At 41.7% G+C, this 18722-nt stretch overlaps 1 protein-coding gene across 10 annotated transcripts in view; it reads right to left on the reverse strand.

Annotated features, from left to right (window-relative positions):
• Positions 1-1301: 1301 nt before the first annotated feature.
• Positions 1302-18722, reverse strand: part of NBEA (neurobeachin) — an 862398-nt gene continuing 844977 nt past the window's right edge. For all 10 annotated transcript variants that reach the window (XM_075061639.1, XM_075061640.1, XM_075061634.1 and 7 more), the window contains 4 exons: positions 8609-8710; positions 5634-5830; positions 4408-4559; positions 1302-3109 (listed from right to left, as the gene is read on the reverse strand). In XM_075061639.1, the coding sequence (XP_074917740.1) occupies positions 3019-3109; positions 4408-4559; positions 5634-5830; positions 8609-8710 (542 nt within the window). In that variant the 3' untranslated portion in view covers positions 1302-3018. The remainder of the gene's footprint in view (positions 3110-4407; positions 4560-5633; positions 5831-8608; positions 8711-18722) is intronic.

An 18722-nucleotide genomic window follows, 5' to 3' on the forward strand; every position in this document is an offset into this window, starting at 1 on the left:
TGGTTTTTCAGGACAGGAACTTCCATTCTGTAGTTGCACAGAGCACAGCACAGTAGGGTTTCTAGGCACTGCTGTAACAGTACGAATTATTGTTAAATGGTCTTTTGTTTTATCACTTTCCTCCTAATGACACACAGTTAACTCTCTGAACATGAAAATGATTTTTTTTTCAAATAAATCTCACCTAATCTAATGCGGACAGTCTTCATGTAACAACATTCATAGGAAACCATTAAAGCAGAATGTCAAGTAGCTGTAAAACTCAGTATATTTTTAAGGACTCATCTTAATAAACAAAATAGAAGTTGACTTTCTTTACTTGCTGGAATGCTGAGGCTGTGATTCTGGGTACTTTTTTGTGTTCATGTAACCAGAAGGTTACCAGACTTAAAAAAAAAATAAAAAAAAATCCACCCTCAGAAAGGCCTACCAGCTTTTCAAAGGGTTGATAAAGGAAGACAATTACCACAAATGTATACTATATTTTAATAAGATTTTTGACATGACTCTAGTTTAGGCAGATCAGAGGTTCTCATACTTCATTGCACCGGGACCCTCCTTCTGACAGTAAAGTTACTACATGACCCCTGGATGGTGGGGTGTCAGAGCCTAAGTCCCTCCCCCCAGGAGGGGGGAAAGGGAGCTGCAGCCCAAGCCTCCTGCCCTGCGTGGGGGAAGAGGAGGGCTGCAGTCTGAGTCCCACTGCCCCAGGTGGGGCTAGAGCTCGAGCTTCAGTTTCCGCTCTGGGTCCCAGCAAGTCTAATGCTGGCCCTGGCAACCCCATTAAAATGGGGTTGTGATCCATTTTGGGGTCCCGACCCACAGTTTGAGAACCACTGATATAGATAATTGCTTGCCAGATATTTCTATTACAGTTGTCTATTGTTTTGGTGCTAAGTGTCAAGTATTGAGAGATGCCAAAATGGCCTCGATCAGACCTTCAACCTGAACAGAGGTCCATTGAAATGCATGCTATCTGCTCACAAGGATCCAAATGACAGGACTGCAGCCATATGCAAATTTTTAAATCATAAATTTACTTCAAACTTCTCTATTTCTCCTTTTTGCTCTTCAGAACAACTTTAGTATTTTCTCTTCACGTGTTGGTAATTTAAAGGATTAAGACTCAAACTGTGTATCTAGAGTTCTTCATTCCCTTCAGAGACTGAGACCACAACCTCCAAGATATCCATTTTTATAGACACTGATTATAAAAGAGAACATTTCTTAAAACTATTATTTATTTCCAGTGACGATGTAGATGTTTTGATGAAAAGTTCAATGAAATAAAAAACAATCACTGAATTCTTTGCATATTTTATTTTTCTTTTTTGGATTTCCAACTCACACACATCTGGCATATTTTACATCTTTGCAATAAAACATGGTTACAATAGCTTAAGGAATTCATATATCCAAAATATTTCACCATGATCTCAAGATGAAATGAACTTGTCTTCCAGATGTTCAGTATTCTCCCAATTCTAAGCTATAAACTCAAGATATTGCTTACAGACTGGTCATGAATAACTTAATCATTACATTGATTCCCCATGATTTCAGAATATTTTAAATACAAACAACAATGAAGAAGGAATTCAGTGCTAAAACTTACTAATACAAGGTGGATAACAAATAAGTAATCACATCAATAAATAATGATATGTTTCTGGTGCAAAGTGCCAATACAAAGAATCCAGTATCATTTTAAATAAATGACTGCAAGTGAGTGTAAATTCTGAGAAAATTACATTCCTGTTACATGCCTCATAGCCCTACCGACACACTATGTACATCTATGACAATACAGTCACCAAATATACAAAGAAGAAACATGAAGTAAAGTGTATATACCCCTTGGTGTGTAATTTGATCAGTACAATGTGTGGAAAATTATTCTGATAGTCATCATTACAGTATTGTAAAACATGAAGTGCCTTAGGCTGAGAATGTGACTTCCGGTGAGATTTTCAGAAGAACCTAAAAGAATAACTTATCTTTGCAATAAAAGCTAAGGTTGTTAAACAAACCAAGCTATTCAGAGGAAAAATAAGAAAAATGTAACTGAGGCTCTCTTCCCTCAGTGGATCATATGCCAAATGTGATGAATCCAGAAGTACAGCACTCTTGCCGTGTTGGGAGTCACTAAGCACTATAAAGCATTACAAGACTCTTGATGATATAATGAAAAACAGAACCTTTCCACTACGCTCCCTTTCTGATTTGTCTATAAGTTTAAAAGGGAAGAATTTAACTTTCATTGTATAAGTATGGCAAATGATGGCTTATTATCCAAATGCTTCATGAGCAAAACTCCACTTGGAAGAGAATGAGTTTAGATTTAAAAAGTGAAAAACATATTTTGGTGAAAATGTCAAAATTACTGATAGCATCCAAATTCAACCCTTTAATGCAAGCTGCAGCCTTAGATAGATCTCTAGTTTGATTTGTGTGAATACCCCTGTTCCATCAAGACATCAGGTTTAAAGTACATGCAAGTTGTAACTCCACAATAAAATTAAGAAACATTTTTGTTCTTTATACAAGGTTTTACTTTTACAAAAGTATCCCTTCAAAGTTAAGATGTGCATCTGATGTACAAAGTATCAAACATTTTTTTTTCTCAGCTTGAAAAGAGACTGGAAATGGGATGCATGTTAGATTCACAGACTAAACATCGTAACAACTGGACACAAGGTTCCTCAGAATTTTCAGAAGTCTCTTGTGGCGCATCCTACTACCTTTTCTCAATAAACAAAGATATATGAAATAATTACCAAAACATCTCCTAATTCATATAATTTACATGATACAAGCTTGCTTTTCAGCAGCTGGTGTTCAGTTGTGAAAAAACACACAAAATAAAATGGTTGCTGACTACAATGTACAGCTATTGCTGGGTGTAATGGAATGTACAACAGAGGTCAATGCAGACGTGTTTTTCCACCAGAGATTACGCCTTTCATTGTAGCACTTGTGCTCTCAGCTTTACCTTGGCTTTCAGTTCTTCATTCAGCTTCAGTATCTGTTCTGATGCTCATAATGCCACCGATTAAAATCTATGTTAAAAGCTACAATGCTACCAGAAGCCATGCCAGTAATCAGAGTTCTGAAAAAGGTAAAAAGATAGATACTGTACTTGTTACATTTTTTACCCATATACTAGTCATCTTTTAACTTTCAAAAACTGCAGGTTACGCTGAATATTAAAAATAGCAACAGAACAGGGGCTTCTCTTTGACAGTTACATAGAAATGCATATTACACTAATTAGGTGTTCTTAAAAAGTTTCACGCTGAATATACTCCTAGTTTCTTTCTTTAGCAGAAATAATTGTGATGAGTTTCTAGTTACAATTGATGCCTTTAATTGTGAGTCTGAGTTTTTCTTATCTGTCTCCTACAACTGGATCTCGGATGTCAACGAATTGCTGATGCCAAACAATACAAAATGCATTCTATCTGTCCCCACTTAAATGAGAATAATTGTGTGCTAAAAGTAAGCTTGTGCTTATGTGCATTGCTGAAGTGGGGTTTCAGAACCCAGCTTTAGAATCAGGAGATAGAGAAATTAGTCTAGTAAAAAGAATCTGCTATATTTGCTTATTGTAAACAAGAAGCTATAGAACGCTGTACAGCACTGGAACATAAAATGGCAGAATTCCAAGAGTAAATAAACCTCATTTTGTAAGTTAGTTTTGATTTGGCTGAGACAGAAATCTTGTTTCAGATCATCAAATGATCCACAAATAAATTGATATATGGATATTTTTGATGCTGCATCAAACAGTGGCACATAGTATAAAAATTCTAAAAAGTGTAAGAAAAATAAGCTGAAATGAATACTATAGGATTTTTTTAAAATCTATGTATCCTTCTCATTTCATGAGAGTGAGTTTTGCTGACAAACACCACAGTGGCAAATGATGCAAAAACTAAACCCACTCACAACCCGGTATAAATACATCATTAAGACTTACATTGTAATCACACTAAAATAGGAGATCAAGCTCATACATCCCTGCACTGGCCAGTGATAATACAATACTCACTCAGGCCCTGATCCTGCAAACACTTATGCATATGCAATCAAGCCAGATCCTTAGCTGCCGTAGATCAGTAATGATCTCAGATGAAGTCAATGTAATTTCCTGATTTACACTGAGAGAGGAAATAGTGCATGTGACTATGTGTTTGCTTAAAGTTAAGCAGATGTATAAGTGCCTATAGGATCAGAGCCTAAAATGTCAATTCAGCTAGATCAACAAGAAATAACTGAGAGCATAGTTGTACCACATATTTTAAATTAAGTGTAACAGTAGTTCGACATGCTAACATCAAAGAAACAGTATTTAATAGTTTTGTTTAATATTTACCGGATGATTTTAATTCTAATGCAGCAACTCACCTCTGATCATGAGACAAGTCCATTGCTCTAATGCCAGCATCACAGCCAGGGTAAATATAGAGCTGTTTAAAATCACAAGCCTGCCACACTTCCACTACTCCATTGTCCCCGCCAGTCACCAGGTTCTGTCCATCACTGCTCAGGAGGATGGCCTTCAGAAGAGACAAACAAAACCAGTAATTTCAGTTAATATTGGAGAAAACTGACAAACAGCCCCACAAATAGCTTTCACTAACTAAGTGTATGTTTATGTTTCTGGCCACATTTAAAGGTGAAGAGAAATACTTAAAAACAACAAAAACTGTTTAGGGCCCCCAAATCTTCATTAAATTACCTGCGTGCCTTTAAAATGACAAATAAATAAATTTCACCTGTGACCTACAAAGCTTTTCAGTGCCAAGACTTAAGTTCAGCATGCAAAACTTGTGTTTGCCCTGCAGTATTTGATGCCATCACTAACACCTAAGGCAGAGCAGAGATCTGCATTGCTTACACTGCTTCCAGTGCTAGTGATAGAACAGGGCCTTAATTCATGTCTTCGCTAATAAGTAAAGGAGGAATTAATTTCAAACAATTTTGTTTTAAAGACATATTTCTCACTGAAATTTATGTCTGAACTTAAATTCCAGGAATCATCTGGTATCATAAACAATTTGTTCTTACTTATTTTGAAAAAGGACAAGTTCTCTGCTGACTTGAGATGGACATAAAAGAATTTCTATTTGAACATTAGATTTTCTGAGAACAGCAATTTTACTTGTGTTATTTTCTCAGGGGTGAAAGTAAGATAAAAGACTTACTGATATGGGGCTCTTGGACAGAAGGGGTTGGGTTGGGGTCAGCCTTCCCCAGCCAGCCCCTTCATGTTGCCCGGTCTGCACTGACTGGGGCTTTGGTGGCAATTTAAAGGGCCTGGGGCTCCGGCCGCTGCCGCGGTAGGGGTAGCAGCAAACAGGAGCCCCGAACCCTTTTAAATTGCCAGGTCCCAGGGCAGCTGTCCCTGTTGCGCCCCCGTCAGCAGCCCTGCGGTAGGGTGCCTACCCATTGGTGCTTTAACATGGGCTGTGTACGGGCCGGTACCAGTGGCTATTTCTTACTGGTACGCTATACCGGCCCAAACGCGCCCACTTTCACCTCTGTATTTTCTCTAAGTAACATTGCAAATACACTCCATTTATTTTAAAAAAGGAGTGCAGTGTGAAATGGCTGTTTGCATTTAGATTTACCCTGGTTGAGTCATTGATCTCCATCTGAGCTAAGAGTTTGCCATTGATGCTGAAATTGCTGAACCGTCCTCGCTCATAGTAGATGATGCAGTGGCCTTCACTAGATACTGAAATTAAGCGAGGGTACAAGCAGTTTTCAGTTCCTTCAAGTGCTCTCAGCAAATCTCCAGTGATTGTGTGTACCAGACAAGGACCTTCTGTACATTGAAAACAATAAAATATATTATACAGATGCTCGTGTCACAGACTATATGCAGTGTGCATACAGACAGTATGTCCAGACATAGGAAAACATAGTTCTTGACCTAAAAAGGTTACAGTCTACAACAGCAACAACAAAGCAGGTGGCAGCAGATGGAGGGAAAGGATACAGCTTATCAGCAGAGTGCTATTTTTTTAATTTACTTTACATGTTAACTACTTTTAATTGTATTTTTAACCTTTTTCTAATAATTAATCTTTGCAAACTCCTTCCTGCTTCCTCCTAACTGTTCAAAAGTCTGTCAAGCTGCATTCCCCCTTGTTAATGTGAACTCATTCCATTCCACCCCCATCAAACAGCCAAACAGATGGGGCCCTATCAGTGTAAGGTAGAGAAGGCTCCCTGGGGACAAGGTAGCTACGTCATCACGTGTTCCTCCTGCAGTAACTGGCAGCTCCTGTAGGTCTCCTCCCCGCATGGATGTATAACGTGCACAGATTTTAATACTGAATTATTATTACAGTGGATGTAATTAAAAAGTCAACATTTGTGACTCCCTAGTGATTGTGGTAGATGGTATTTTCTAAAGAATTTTTAATGGTGTGCAGTAAATATGCATTTTCTTCAGGTAAATTTGATTTAATTTTTATGCCATTTTTTAGTGTTGGTAACAAAAAGGAAGTATAAAAGCAAGAACAAACTTTTTAAGTACTGGGCTCATCAATTTCCATTTAAGCATTTTTTTTTTTTTCCAAGTGAGGTGGTGGAAATCTCTTTGGGAACCTAGATATAGCTTCTATGCGAAGAGAAATAGTCTCTTCTGTGACAAGTGTAACAAGCCAAACTCCTTAAAAGCAGCACAATCTTTCTCTTAAAGAACTTGGGCCCTGATACAGCAGCTGGATTCATGCACCTGCTTAGAGCTCCACTAACTTCAGTGAGCTTCAACACATGGGCCCATGGGTCTGCCCATTTAGATCCAGTTGCAGAATCTGGGACCTAGTTTGTGAATTCTTTGGGAAAGGGACTATGTTTTCCTAGATTTTTGTATAGGGTCTAATACAATGAAAGTCCAATCCTTACAGGCCATTAGACACTACCTCAACAGAAAAAATAATAGTCTCAAACTGCTGTTTGTCAACTTCAGAAACAGTAAAAGAAATGCAGGAAAGTTGCAAGACACAGATGGAGCCAGTTTTAGAACAATTGAAAACTAGATTACTCAAAAGAAAAGAGCAATATATTAATATTTAAATAGACTGACAAACTGGCTGTTTCCTTGGCCCACATGAACCACCAGGGACAGAAGAAAGAAGGAAAGAAAGAAAGAAAGAAGGAAAGAAAGAAAGAAAATCATGTGATTCAGGATTCTGGGTTGAGATCCCAATGCCTGATGGGGCAAAAACAGTGCTGCGGGTGATTCTGGGTACATGTCGTCAGCCCCACCCCGCCCCCCTGTGAAAGCAATGGCAGACAATCATTTCGCGCCTTTTTTCCTGGGTGACCTGAGCAGACGCCATACCACGACAAGCATGGAGCCCGCTCATCTCACCATCACCGTACATCTCCTGGGTGCTGGCAGACGTGGAACTGCATTGCTACACAGCAGCAGCTCATTGTCTTTTGGCAGCAGATGGTGCATTATGATTGGTAGCCATAGTTGTCATATTCCTGGGTGCTCTTTTAGCCGACCTCAGTGAGATCGGTCAGGAGCGCCTCGGCAGACATGGGGGTGACTCAGCCAGGTCATTCCCATCTTCTGCCGAGCACCCAGGAGATGACGACTAGCTGTCCTATTGCACCGTCTTCTGGCGAGCAGCCAGGAGATGATGATGGCTAGCAGTTGTAGTGCACCATCTGCTGCCAGCCTAAGATGTAAAAGATAGATGGATCAAAACAAGAAATTGACCCGATTTGTTTTGTGAAATCAATGGCCTGCTAAACCCAGGGTTTTGAGTTCAATCCTTGAGGGGGCCATTCTGTGTGACAGTTATATGTGTTTCTCCTTGATGCAAAGCCACCCCTTTTGTTGATTTTAATTCCCTGTAAGCCATGTCGTCAGTCACCCCTCCCTCCATCAGAGCAACGGCAGGCAATTGTTTTGTGCAAAACCAGGTGAGAAGGCGACGGCAGCGTGGTGATGAGAGGGACATGGTCATAGACTTCTCACAAAGTACAGGCTGGGCAATGTGCCCTGACAATGTGCACATCATACTGATGAGCGCTGCAAGAGCTCTATAAACACGCTGGCCAAACAGGAAATGAAATTCAAAAGTTCGTGGGCCTTTTCCTGTCTACCTAGCCAGTGCATCTGAGTTGAGAGCACTGCGCAGAGTGGTCACAATGGAGCACTCTGGGATAGCTCCCGGAGGCCAGTGCCGTCAAATTGTGTCCACACTATCCCAAATTCGACTCGCCAAGGCCGATTTCAGTGCTAATCCCCTCGTCGGAGGTGGAATAAAGAAATTGATTTAAACAGTCCTTTAAGTCAAAAAAAAGGGCTTTGTTGTGTGTACGGGTCCAGCGTTAAATCAAGGTAACACTGCTAAATTCGACCTAAAGTCGTAGTGTAGACCAGACCTAAGTGTCATATGTATCAATAGAAAATATTATGTTCAGAGTTGGCAACTGCTGAGACTATCAGAATTAAAATATGTCTTGGCTGAGGAGACTTAGGATAATTAAATTGCACTTGGCTCAAGGGTACACTGAAAAACACTCACTGAAGGAGACTTTGAAATTTTTAAAACTTAAATGTAAAATGACTTCTGACCTTTAGCACCACTGATAACAAGTCCCAGCTCTGCACAGACCGATACACAGACAACTTCATGGTCATGACCAGTTAGAACAGCTCTAGGAGCAGGATAATCACCTGTAAAAAAACAATAGTAAGGAATTACAAACCATCAATGTTTCAGCAACAAAGGAGAAGTTTTGTCGCAATTTATTTTAAATCATTAAGCATCAGAGGAAGGTGCAATCTTCATAAATGTCTCATTTTTGGGTTTTCTGTGCAGAACTGCATTTAAACCTCATCAAGGCTCTCATGAAGCAACACTTCAGTGCTCAATTGTTCACATAAATATACCTCTATTATTTAGTAACAGTGGGAAGTGTGCTGTGTATGCTGCGCAGGATGATGATAAGATACTGGAAATCTTTGCTATGTATTCTAACTATACGGAGAAGAGAAATGCATTCCAGAGACATATGGAGTATGGCACTATTAAAGGTAAAAGTAAAACAATGATATGCAATGTAACATAGCACATACTTCTAGGAAAAAGAAACTTAGAAAAATTATGGTGGATTTCGGAATCCCTTCATGATTTTGTATTACACGTATTTCTGAATGTCTATTACATCAAGATTTAAAATACAGGAAAACAAACAGCTGGACGTGTAATTATGAATTTATTTACAGATGTGTGTCTGATGACACAGGTACTTTACACATTGACAGTCAGCTACACATATTAAAAAAGAGGTTACTTACCTGTACAGTAACTGGAGTTCTTTGAGATGTTTTGTCCCTGTGGGACCTACACCTCAGGATGTTCGAAGATTTTTTGTCAGCAGTGCCCAGAAGTTCATGTCTACCCCCTGCATATCCTCATGCTCCAGTGTGAGGGTATATAGGGATGGGCAGACTCACTGCTGCTCAAGTTTCTTCTCAACTATGAAGCCCAGAAATAAGACTCTGCCGCAGACGAGAAGAGGAGCAGATGAGAAGCACCCATAGGGACAAAACAACTTAAAGAAATCCAGTTACTGAACTGGTTAAGTAATCTCTTTTTTCTTCCAGTTTTTGTCCCTATGGGTGCTCCACCTCATAAGACTCCTAAGCAGAGGAGGCAGATTCAGTAGATCAAAGAACAGCTTTGCTACAGGTCACATCCACCCTGGAAGCAGGTACGATAGCGTAATGCTGGGAAAACGTGTGAACAGATGATCAGGTGGTGGCTGTGCATGTGTCCATGATGGGTATATTCTGAAAAGGGCTCCGGAACTGGATTGAGCCCTAGTGGAATGAGCAATCACTTTAAGTGGGGGATGCATTTCAAAAGCTTCATAACAAGCTAATATGTACCTGGAAACCGATTTTGAGTAGAAATAGGTTGTTCCATCATTCCTTCTGTGAAAGAGACAAAGTCTGGGAAGGCCGTGAAAGACTGAGTGCTATCAAGGTAGAAGTCAAGAGACCTACACGCATCCAGGGTATGAAGATGAGCCTCCTTTCTCAAAGAGTGAGGCTTGGAGTAAAATACTGTCAACTGTATGTCTTGACTGATGTGGAATTCTGATGAGACCTTAGGTAGGAAATGAGGCTGGGGACATAGAGTCACTTTATCATAGTAGAAAATTGTGTAAGGAGGGTCAGCCATGAACACCTCAAGTTCTTTCACCCTCCTGGACAAAATGATGGTTATAAGGAATGACTTCTTGAAGGATAAATGAAGGAATGAACAGCTCCCCAGGGGTTCAGATAGAGGTTTTCTTAAGGCACTGAGATCTAGGCTAAGGTCCCAGGGTGGAATAGGCTGCTTGAGGTGAGGGAAAGGGTTACACAAACTCTTAAGGAACCTAAGGGTGTTAGGGTGTGCAAAAACAGAAATCCCTTGATGAAAAAGGCTATGGATGAAAGTAATGGCAGCTAGATGCACCTTAATGGAGCTCATTAACAAACTCTGTGTTTTTTAATTTAGCTGGTAATTGAGTATGTTCCTGAGGTGATTCATGAAGAATACATAGATCGATTGGCACATCAGGCTTGGAAACGCCTCCACTTTTGCAGATAGTTTTTCCTCCTGGTGGATGTTTCTACTGCTCAGAAGTACAGTCTTAACTTTAAGAGAACGGTCTAATTCTATATCTGAGAACCACTGAGGAGCCTGACCTTGAGGTGCAGTGATGAGAAGCTGGGGTGGGCTATGGTGCTTGATTCTTGTGCTAGGCGATCTGCTGTCAGAGGAAGATGAAGAGGCAAAACTGATATGGGAACCATGCTTGCTTCAATCTTGATGGTGCTATGAGGATAGCTAATGCTCCCTCTTGGATTACCTTGTTCAGAGCCATGAGGATCAATGGTGCTGGAGGGTAAGCATACCGCAAGGTGCGATGTCAAGGAACGAGAAGGCTGTCCCCCATCAGGTTGTGACTGTAATCTCCCCTCGAGCAGAAGCATTTTTTGGCACTTTGTGTTGGATGGCACTGCAAAGAGAGCTATTTCTGGGATGCTCCAAAACTAACAAATCATCTGAAAGACCAGATTGCTGAGTTCCCACTCACAGTCATGGCAAAAGTGTTTCCACAGGGAGTCTGCCATGCTGTTTTGTAGTCCCATCAGTTAAACTGCTGAGATGTCTATGTGCTGGGAGATGCAACAGTTCCATAGCTTTATTAACTCTGCATGTAAGCACTGGTATCTTGCTCCTCCTTGATGATTTATATAGTATATGGCTACTCTGTTGTCCAACATTATTTTGGCTGAGTGGCCCCTGAGTGGGTAGGAAGTGATCAAACGTACAGCAAACTGACCTGAGTTTGAGAATGATGATGTGGAGTAACGACAATTAGGGAGTCCAATTGCCTTGTGAAATCCTGGAGATTTCTTTACCATCCTGAATTGCTGTGTAAAGATAAGGGTGTTCAGAGCCTGAGGTCCAGGACTGGTCTTCAACCTCCTTTTTGTCTTGGAAACCAGGAATGCATTTTTCTTCCTTGGCTGGAAATTAAAGAGGTGAGGCATGCTGGTTGAAGCTGGGGACAAAGCCTGGAAGCAGCCAGTGTCTGTAATATGATTCTTTGTGAACTGGGTTTAATGTGGAAAAAAAAGCTGCAAGTAAGGTATAAACTCACCCTCCACAGCATTAACCTCTCCTATTAAAGGGGGAGGTGTACAAAACTGGCAGGTGATCTGGCTTTTTAGCTAGGGAGAGCAGATATCTGCGAGAAGCAGAAAAAGGCATGTGCTTTGTGTCTCTGACCAGGGATTTACTAGAGTCTGAGGTTGAGTTTCAGTGGTTTCTTTGTCTATGTGGCTTTTATATCTCCAAGGGTATGATGTGTGGGGTGGAAAAATCTGAGGAGACGATGCAACAATCTTATGGATTTTCCAGTCTGTTTTCCTCTTCTGTGGGTTCTTCTGTGACAGTTTGGAAAATCAGTATATGTACAATTCATGAATTTTGCTTGACATTATGAACTGCGGCCCAGATTCTCAAAGGTATTTAGGTTCCCAACTTCCACTGATTTCAATGGCTCTTAACTTCCATAGATTGATTTAAATGGAAGTTGGGAACCTAAATACTTTTGACGATCTGGACTTCTGTATATATAGTTGTGTCAGACTGCAAACTCTATTTTGAATTTGGGCTTTGTCTGCCTTCTGTTTTTGTAGCTCCAGGTTGGACTGGACTTCTCAGGGATGGTGACACAGAGCTAACCATAAAAAAGTCATTAAATCTTGTGAAAGCAGCAGAGAATCCTGTGGCACCTTATAGACTAACAGACGTTTTGGAGCGTGAGCTTTCGTGGAGCTCACGCTCCAAAACCTCTGTTAGTCTATAAGGTGCCACAGGATTCTCTGCTGCTTTCACAGATCCAGACTAACACGGCTACCCCTCTGATCATTAAATCTTGATAGTCTTCTATTCCAATGCAAGCACACTTGGACAAAGAAGGTGGCCTTATCAAGAAAACTGGTCCACCCAGGTAGATGGTAACTGAGCAACAGATCACCTAGAGGATGACTTTGATTACCTGATAAGTGGGGACTGGAACTGTATAAAAGGAAGATTCTAAGAAGCTGAAAGAAAGAGAGAGAGAGAGAGAGGAAAGAACAAGCAACTGTGTCCATGCGCACAACCCAATGATTCAGAGGAGAAGTCAAGTGAAGGAGATGAGATCCTGGACACTCTAGAGGACTCTGACCAAATCCCAAAGAACACCCAACAGCAGTGAGGAAACTAAAGCAGGGAAGGGCACACAGTATATTTATTTCTGGACCTGTACATCTCTTCTGCTCCCTAAAGGATAAAGTAATTGCTTTAGAATTCTTTTAGCAAAGTCTGTCTATTATGTGCTTCAACCATCATATGTCCATGGAGAAATTAAACGTAAACCAGAGTGCTCACAGAGATGGAACTCTGTGAAAGGGTATGCTTAAACTACTGGAGAGTCTGAGATATCAGCACTTGTCCTGGGTGCAAGGTCCCACATCTGTGAGGGGAAACAGAGAGTCTGTGCCCATGAAGTGTGCCATGGAGATGAAGACACAGCAGCTGGAGCCTACCAAGATCAAGGAAAGTTTAAAAGCATGCGGGTCCGGTGTCTGAGACCCAAACACAGCAGCCTGATGAGTGTCCCGCAGGGGAAGCTTTCCCAGGGCTGCGATGGGGACAATCTATGCCCAAGTGTTTATTTGGTTGAGAAGTTACTGTGATTCAATATTGCCAATTCTTGCGATTTCATCGTGACTCTAATGATCAGGTGCTTTCATGAAATCATCATGAAAACATGATGAAAAGATGCCAACTCATGAATTTTCCCTTATTCAAGATGGCTACCATCTCCTATTACTGTCAATGGGGCTAAAACCAGCAAGATGCCTACCATTTCCCAACAGTTTATGTGTATGTGGGAGTCCAGCTGCCTTTAATAAAGTTGGTTGCTACTTTCTACTGTTTTCAATGAAACTGAAGCCATGCCCACATGGCTTCCATGCTATGATTCAGGAGGCTAGAGAGGATATGGACAGTGAGGAGCTGTGGAGACACTATGAAAGATAAAAGAGGAGAGTGAGGAAGAGCAGGGTCCAGGGGGAGCAGAAGACAGATTTAGGAGGTGCAGAAGGGAGGCTGAGGATGTGGGAGGCAGGAGGGAGACTGAGGAAGGAGTGGGGCAGAAGGGAGGCTGAGGAGGGTGCAGGAGGGAGGCTGAGGATGTGGGAGGCAGGAGGGTGGCTGGGGAGGATGCAGATGACAGTTCCCCAAATCATGGGGTAGTGGTGAGTAAAAGGAGTCCCCTCTGAGCAGCCAGGGTAGGCAGTCTGGAACAGACTGAGAGTCACAGGATTTTGGCACCTGCAAGAGGAGCTCTTGCAATGGTACAAGAAGCAGCTCTGATCCCACGATTTCTCCTCTACTTGAGATCCAGGAGGAGATGAAGCCCCAGGGAGCAGTGAGGGGGGGAAGTGCTACGGGGCCTGGGGAAAGGGCGAAGCACTTCGGGGCAGCAAGACAGGGGATTGGGGGACTCAAGACAGCAACGGGAAGTGTATGGTGGTCCCCCTGTCTTAGGGGTGAGGCGAGGGTAAGTGGAGTCTCCATCTGAAAAATTAGGGAGAGGCATGCAGTTTGTGTGCATTAAAGGTTGACTTTCAACCTAAATTATCACACACACACAGCCAGAAGAGCAGAGGAAAGTTAAAAAGTCAAAAGACAGACTAAAAATGTGGCTTGATGATGTTTTAAAAATGTTTTATGGGGCCAATCTCATGGGTTTTTTGGGATCCGACTCATGATTTTTGATCTCTTGATCAAATTATTATAATTATTAAAGGTAAGGGGAACTACACAATATCACTAGACTGTGAGAAAACTAATAAATGGTTAAGTTAAATTATCTCATGTGCTTTTAAATTCTGAAAGAAAAGCAGAACAGAATTTGTAACTTGATTTTTTCCTCATACTTTGCCAAAGAGAGCAGTATATTATCTGTAACATGTTATTCTGGAATAGCAAAACATAAGAACACACTGAAGCTGCAAACATTTAATTTTAAATCAGCAAGACAGTATTAATGTAGAAAAACAAACATTTTTATAATTAAACTGGATGTGATCGACGATCCCTTTGATTTGCAAACATTAAAGCCTATACAGACTGACAGTGTTCCCCACTACAGATTTTAAAACATCCTATTTTTGAATATACTTCATAAATCTGTAAAATGTAGTCACAGAATCTGATTCTTTGGCATAACAGTTAAATGGTTACAAAAACTACAATATTTCCCTTTAGGGCTCAAAGAAAGAAAATAAAATGATAGTCAGTGATATTTTCTAGTGGGAAAACTGCTGCATGGGGAAGAGAACCTCACCCACATTACATGTCACTGCAAAGAACAGATGTCATGAACCTCAGCAATCATTCAAAATCTAGCAAAATATTCTGTCACTGTCACATCACAACTAATAGATGCAGCTAGAGGTTATAAAGGCTATGGCACAGAGGGAGCTGAAGGTGAAACCAACCCACTATGAATTGAAACACCATTACTATAAGCTCATAGTAATTTTCCCAATGTGGCACCTCTGCAAAAGAATCATTATGGGGTAAACAAAGATAGAATGCACATAAGACTGAGTACTCTCTTCAAGCAACTGAGTTCTTCAGCAAGGTTTAAAATAAAAGATATCTTCTGTTCTGTGTGACAAAAATGCAATGCATAATGCATCTGTAAAGCTCTTCTGTGGAAGATGCCATGTTCTTATAGTAAAAAAAGAAACATGAACAATGTCATTATTTGTTCTGATGCACTGGGTTTTCTCACCATTATAATGCCACTTACAGGAAGTAATATATACCTATTACTATAGGGAAATATCTCCTACTAGTCTTTTGGAAAACAGGCCTGATTTAGAGATAGGGTCAAATTCTGTTCACATTTCATCACTGACTTTGATGGGAACAAGACCAGGCCTATAACTGAGCTATAGATGTTGAATTCAATAAATACGCATATGCTACAGAAGCATCTTATCACTGATGCCTTTGTAGAAACAAACCACATAATATAAATGCATCAAAGGTGCTATATTTTGGAAGTTGATGAAAATAATCACCTTTAGTTTTTTTAGTCACAAAACATGCACACATTTTGACAAAATTACCAGGTTACATCTGAAAATGATGGAGATATCGAGTTAGGAAAAGTTGCCCAATTACAATGAGTTGATGTTTTAGGAAGAAAGATTTTTGATAGTATTAAGTTCAAGACAAGCTTCACAGTATCTCGTCTTGGCAGAACTGTTCCATTACTTGTTCAGAAACATAAATATTGTAGAGCAGGGGTCGGCAACCTATGGCATGGGTGCCAAAGACGGCATGCGAGCTGATTTTTATTGGCATGCTGCTGTCTGTCGGAGTTCTGGCAGGCAGCAGCGTGCCATTAAAAATCCTGCCCAGCCCAGCCAGCTCTTCTCCACCCTCCACCCCCTCTCGCAGGGGAAGGGGGCAGAAACTTGGTCCTGCTGGCTCCCCTGCCTCTTCCCGCAGTGTGCTGGGTTCCTGTACTACCTCCTCCTCCTCTCCATCCCTCCCTTCCTGCCGGCTGATGGCCCTTGTGAGGGAGGGGGTTGGGGAGGAGTGGAGTCAGCGTGCTCGCTGCTCCCAGCGGAGGCAGAGAAGAAGCGGGGGCAGGGTCTTGTGGAAGGGGAAGGGGAAGGGGGTGGAATAGAGGCATATCCTCTCCAGCCCCCTGCCGTGAGCACCCCACGACTCCAGCCCACACCCCCAGCCCTCTGCCCTGTCCCCCCCCCCACACACACCCAGCCCTCTGTCCTGCAGCCCCGCACACACCCCAGGCCCATGCCTTGAGCCCTCCACCCCGAATACACCCCAGGTCCCTGCCCTGAGCCCTGTACCCCCCTCACACACATCCATTCCTCTGCTTGACTCCTTCACCCCCCCTACCTTATGCCCTGACACCTGCACTCCCTTCACATGCCCCCAGCCCTCTTCCCTGACTCTTTCACCCCCCCCACATACTCAGCCTCCACATTTCATGCACCCCCCACATCCCCACCCCCACTCTGAGCACCAAACAGGAGCTCCTGCACCAACCCCCCACATTCCCACCTGCACCCCTTGCACCAAATGGGAGCTGCCCAGGTAAGCGCTCCACACCCAAACCTCCTGCCCCAACCCTGAGCCTCCTCCCTCATTCTAGCTCCTGGCCAGACCCTACACTCCAATCCTCAGCCTGCTCCTTCACCCCCAGCCCTGTGCTTAGTGCACCTCCACCCTCAGCTCAGTGCGGAGAGAGAGGAAGAGAATGGGCCAGACCCAGGGAGAAGGTAGGTACCCACTGTATGTGGGCAGGGCCAGGACCCCAGACCAGCAGCGGGCTGAGCAGGGCCAGCAGCCGGAATCCCGGCTGGCAGGAGCTGGCAATTGAAACCCCTGAGTGGCAGCCAGCCCCGCACAGCCTGCTGCTGGTCTTGGGTTCTGACTGCCGGACCCTTGCCAGCCGGGGTCCTGACTGCAGGCCCCCCTCAGCCCACAGCCGGCCTAGGTGAACAGAACCCCAGACCAGCAGTGGGCTGAGCAGGCTGGCAGCATAAGATCAACATTTTAATTTAATTTTAAATGAAGCTTCTTAAACATTTTGAAAACCTTGTTTATTTTACAACAGAACAATAGTTTAGTTATATAATATATAGACTTATAGAGAGAGACCTTCTAAAAAACATAAAAATGTATTAGCGGCACTTGAAACCTTAAATTAAAGTGAATAAATGAAGACTCGGCACACTGCTTCTGAAAGGTTGATGACCCCTGATGTAAAGCTCTAGACACCCACAAAAATCACTATAGGCAATGGACTGTGAATATTGCATAGGTGGAAGAAAGCTAAAAAGAGGAATGTAGTGTGCTCCAATACAGAGAGCACAGGTCTCGGAGTCAGGAGAGATGGCGTCTGACCCTGGCTGTGCCACTAACTTGATAGGTGAATTTGGAGAAATAACTTAACTTCACTTTGCTTTACTGTTCCCATCTTTAAAATGACAGGTAGTGATACCTTGCTTTAAGATCTATTGATACAAATATTATATACATGCTAAGTACTTTTTATTGCATTACTTCCAATGTGTGAGATGGAGCACTGAAATTAGTGTCTTATCTCAACATCAGAACCCCAAAAGGGCTCCCTTACCATAGTATATAGGACAATGGTAGAGGCATATTTTGGTCACCATGCGAAGCTGAGAATAGGTGAAGGTAAGGCAAATAGCTTCATGCCAACTTTCTTTGGATTGACACAGTGGAACACTGAAGGGGCCTGAATTACAATGAGGTTCTGAAGCCTAGTGTCTGTTATAGACACATTTTGGATGAACAGAAGCAAAAAGCCAAGTTCAAAAACCGGGATTTAAAATGCACTAACGTGTAATAGTTTAAACAAACATTTACACATGCAAGCAGATAATACATCTATGAACATCTCTGTGCAGGCATCTACCTAGTTGTGTCCACATGGTGCAAGATATTTTGGGATACGTTTTTAAAATTCTGCCCTTTCAAGGTTTAAACATTGCAAATATAGGGTATTAAAAGAATCAAAATATAAAGGAAAGTTTTAGTGGCTCTTCTGAGTCTAAAATAATTCCTCTTTCAGATATAAATTCACAGAGCCTTTTTAATTTGGAATGTTCATCTAGAAAGAGTTTAAAATGTCCATTTGTGCATTAAATCAAATCAATTTGGTACACAAACAGAAAATTGAAAACTCTCCAGTGTGCAACTGTGGCCACCCAGAACAGACTATAGAACACAGATACGAAGGAAGCATCACAGTGAGGCAATTATCTGGCTTAAGCACCTATGTGTGAAATTATAGTTGCTGCTCTACATCTACATCAGCTATATGAAGAAGCTGTTTAAAATTGTTGCAGAAACATTAGTTCTAAAGTCAAAGATTATAATTTGAGAAATTCTCCATAGAGCTAAATAAGAATGCAGGCTAATTTGCCTAGGCTCCTTCATTGAAGTTCCCAGCATCCCTTTCAAGCATATGTACAGATTCAATGTATACTTAACACTTTTAAGAACTATACATTATAAGAGGTGCACAAATTGAGCTCTTGGCTGATAGACACA

This window comes from Chelonoidis abingdonii, chromosome 1 (assembly GCF_003597395.2).
Source record: "Chelonoidis abingdonii isolate Lonesome George chromosome 1, CheloAbing_2.0, whole genome shotgun sequence".
Lineage (NCBI taxonomy): Eukaryota > Metazoa > Chordata > Testudines > Testudinidae > Chelonoidis > Chelonoidis abingdonii.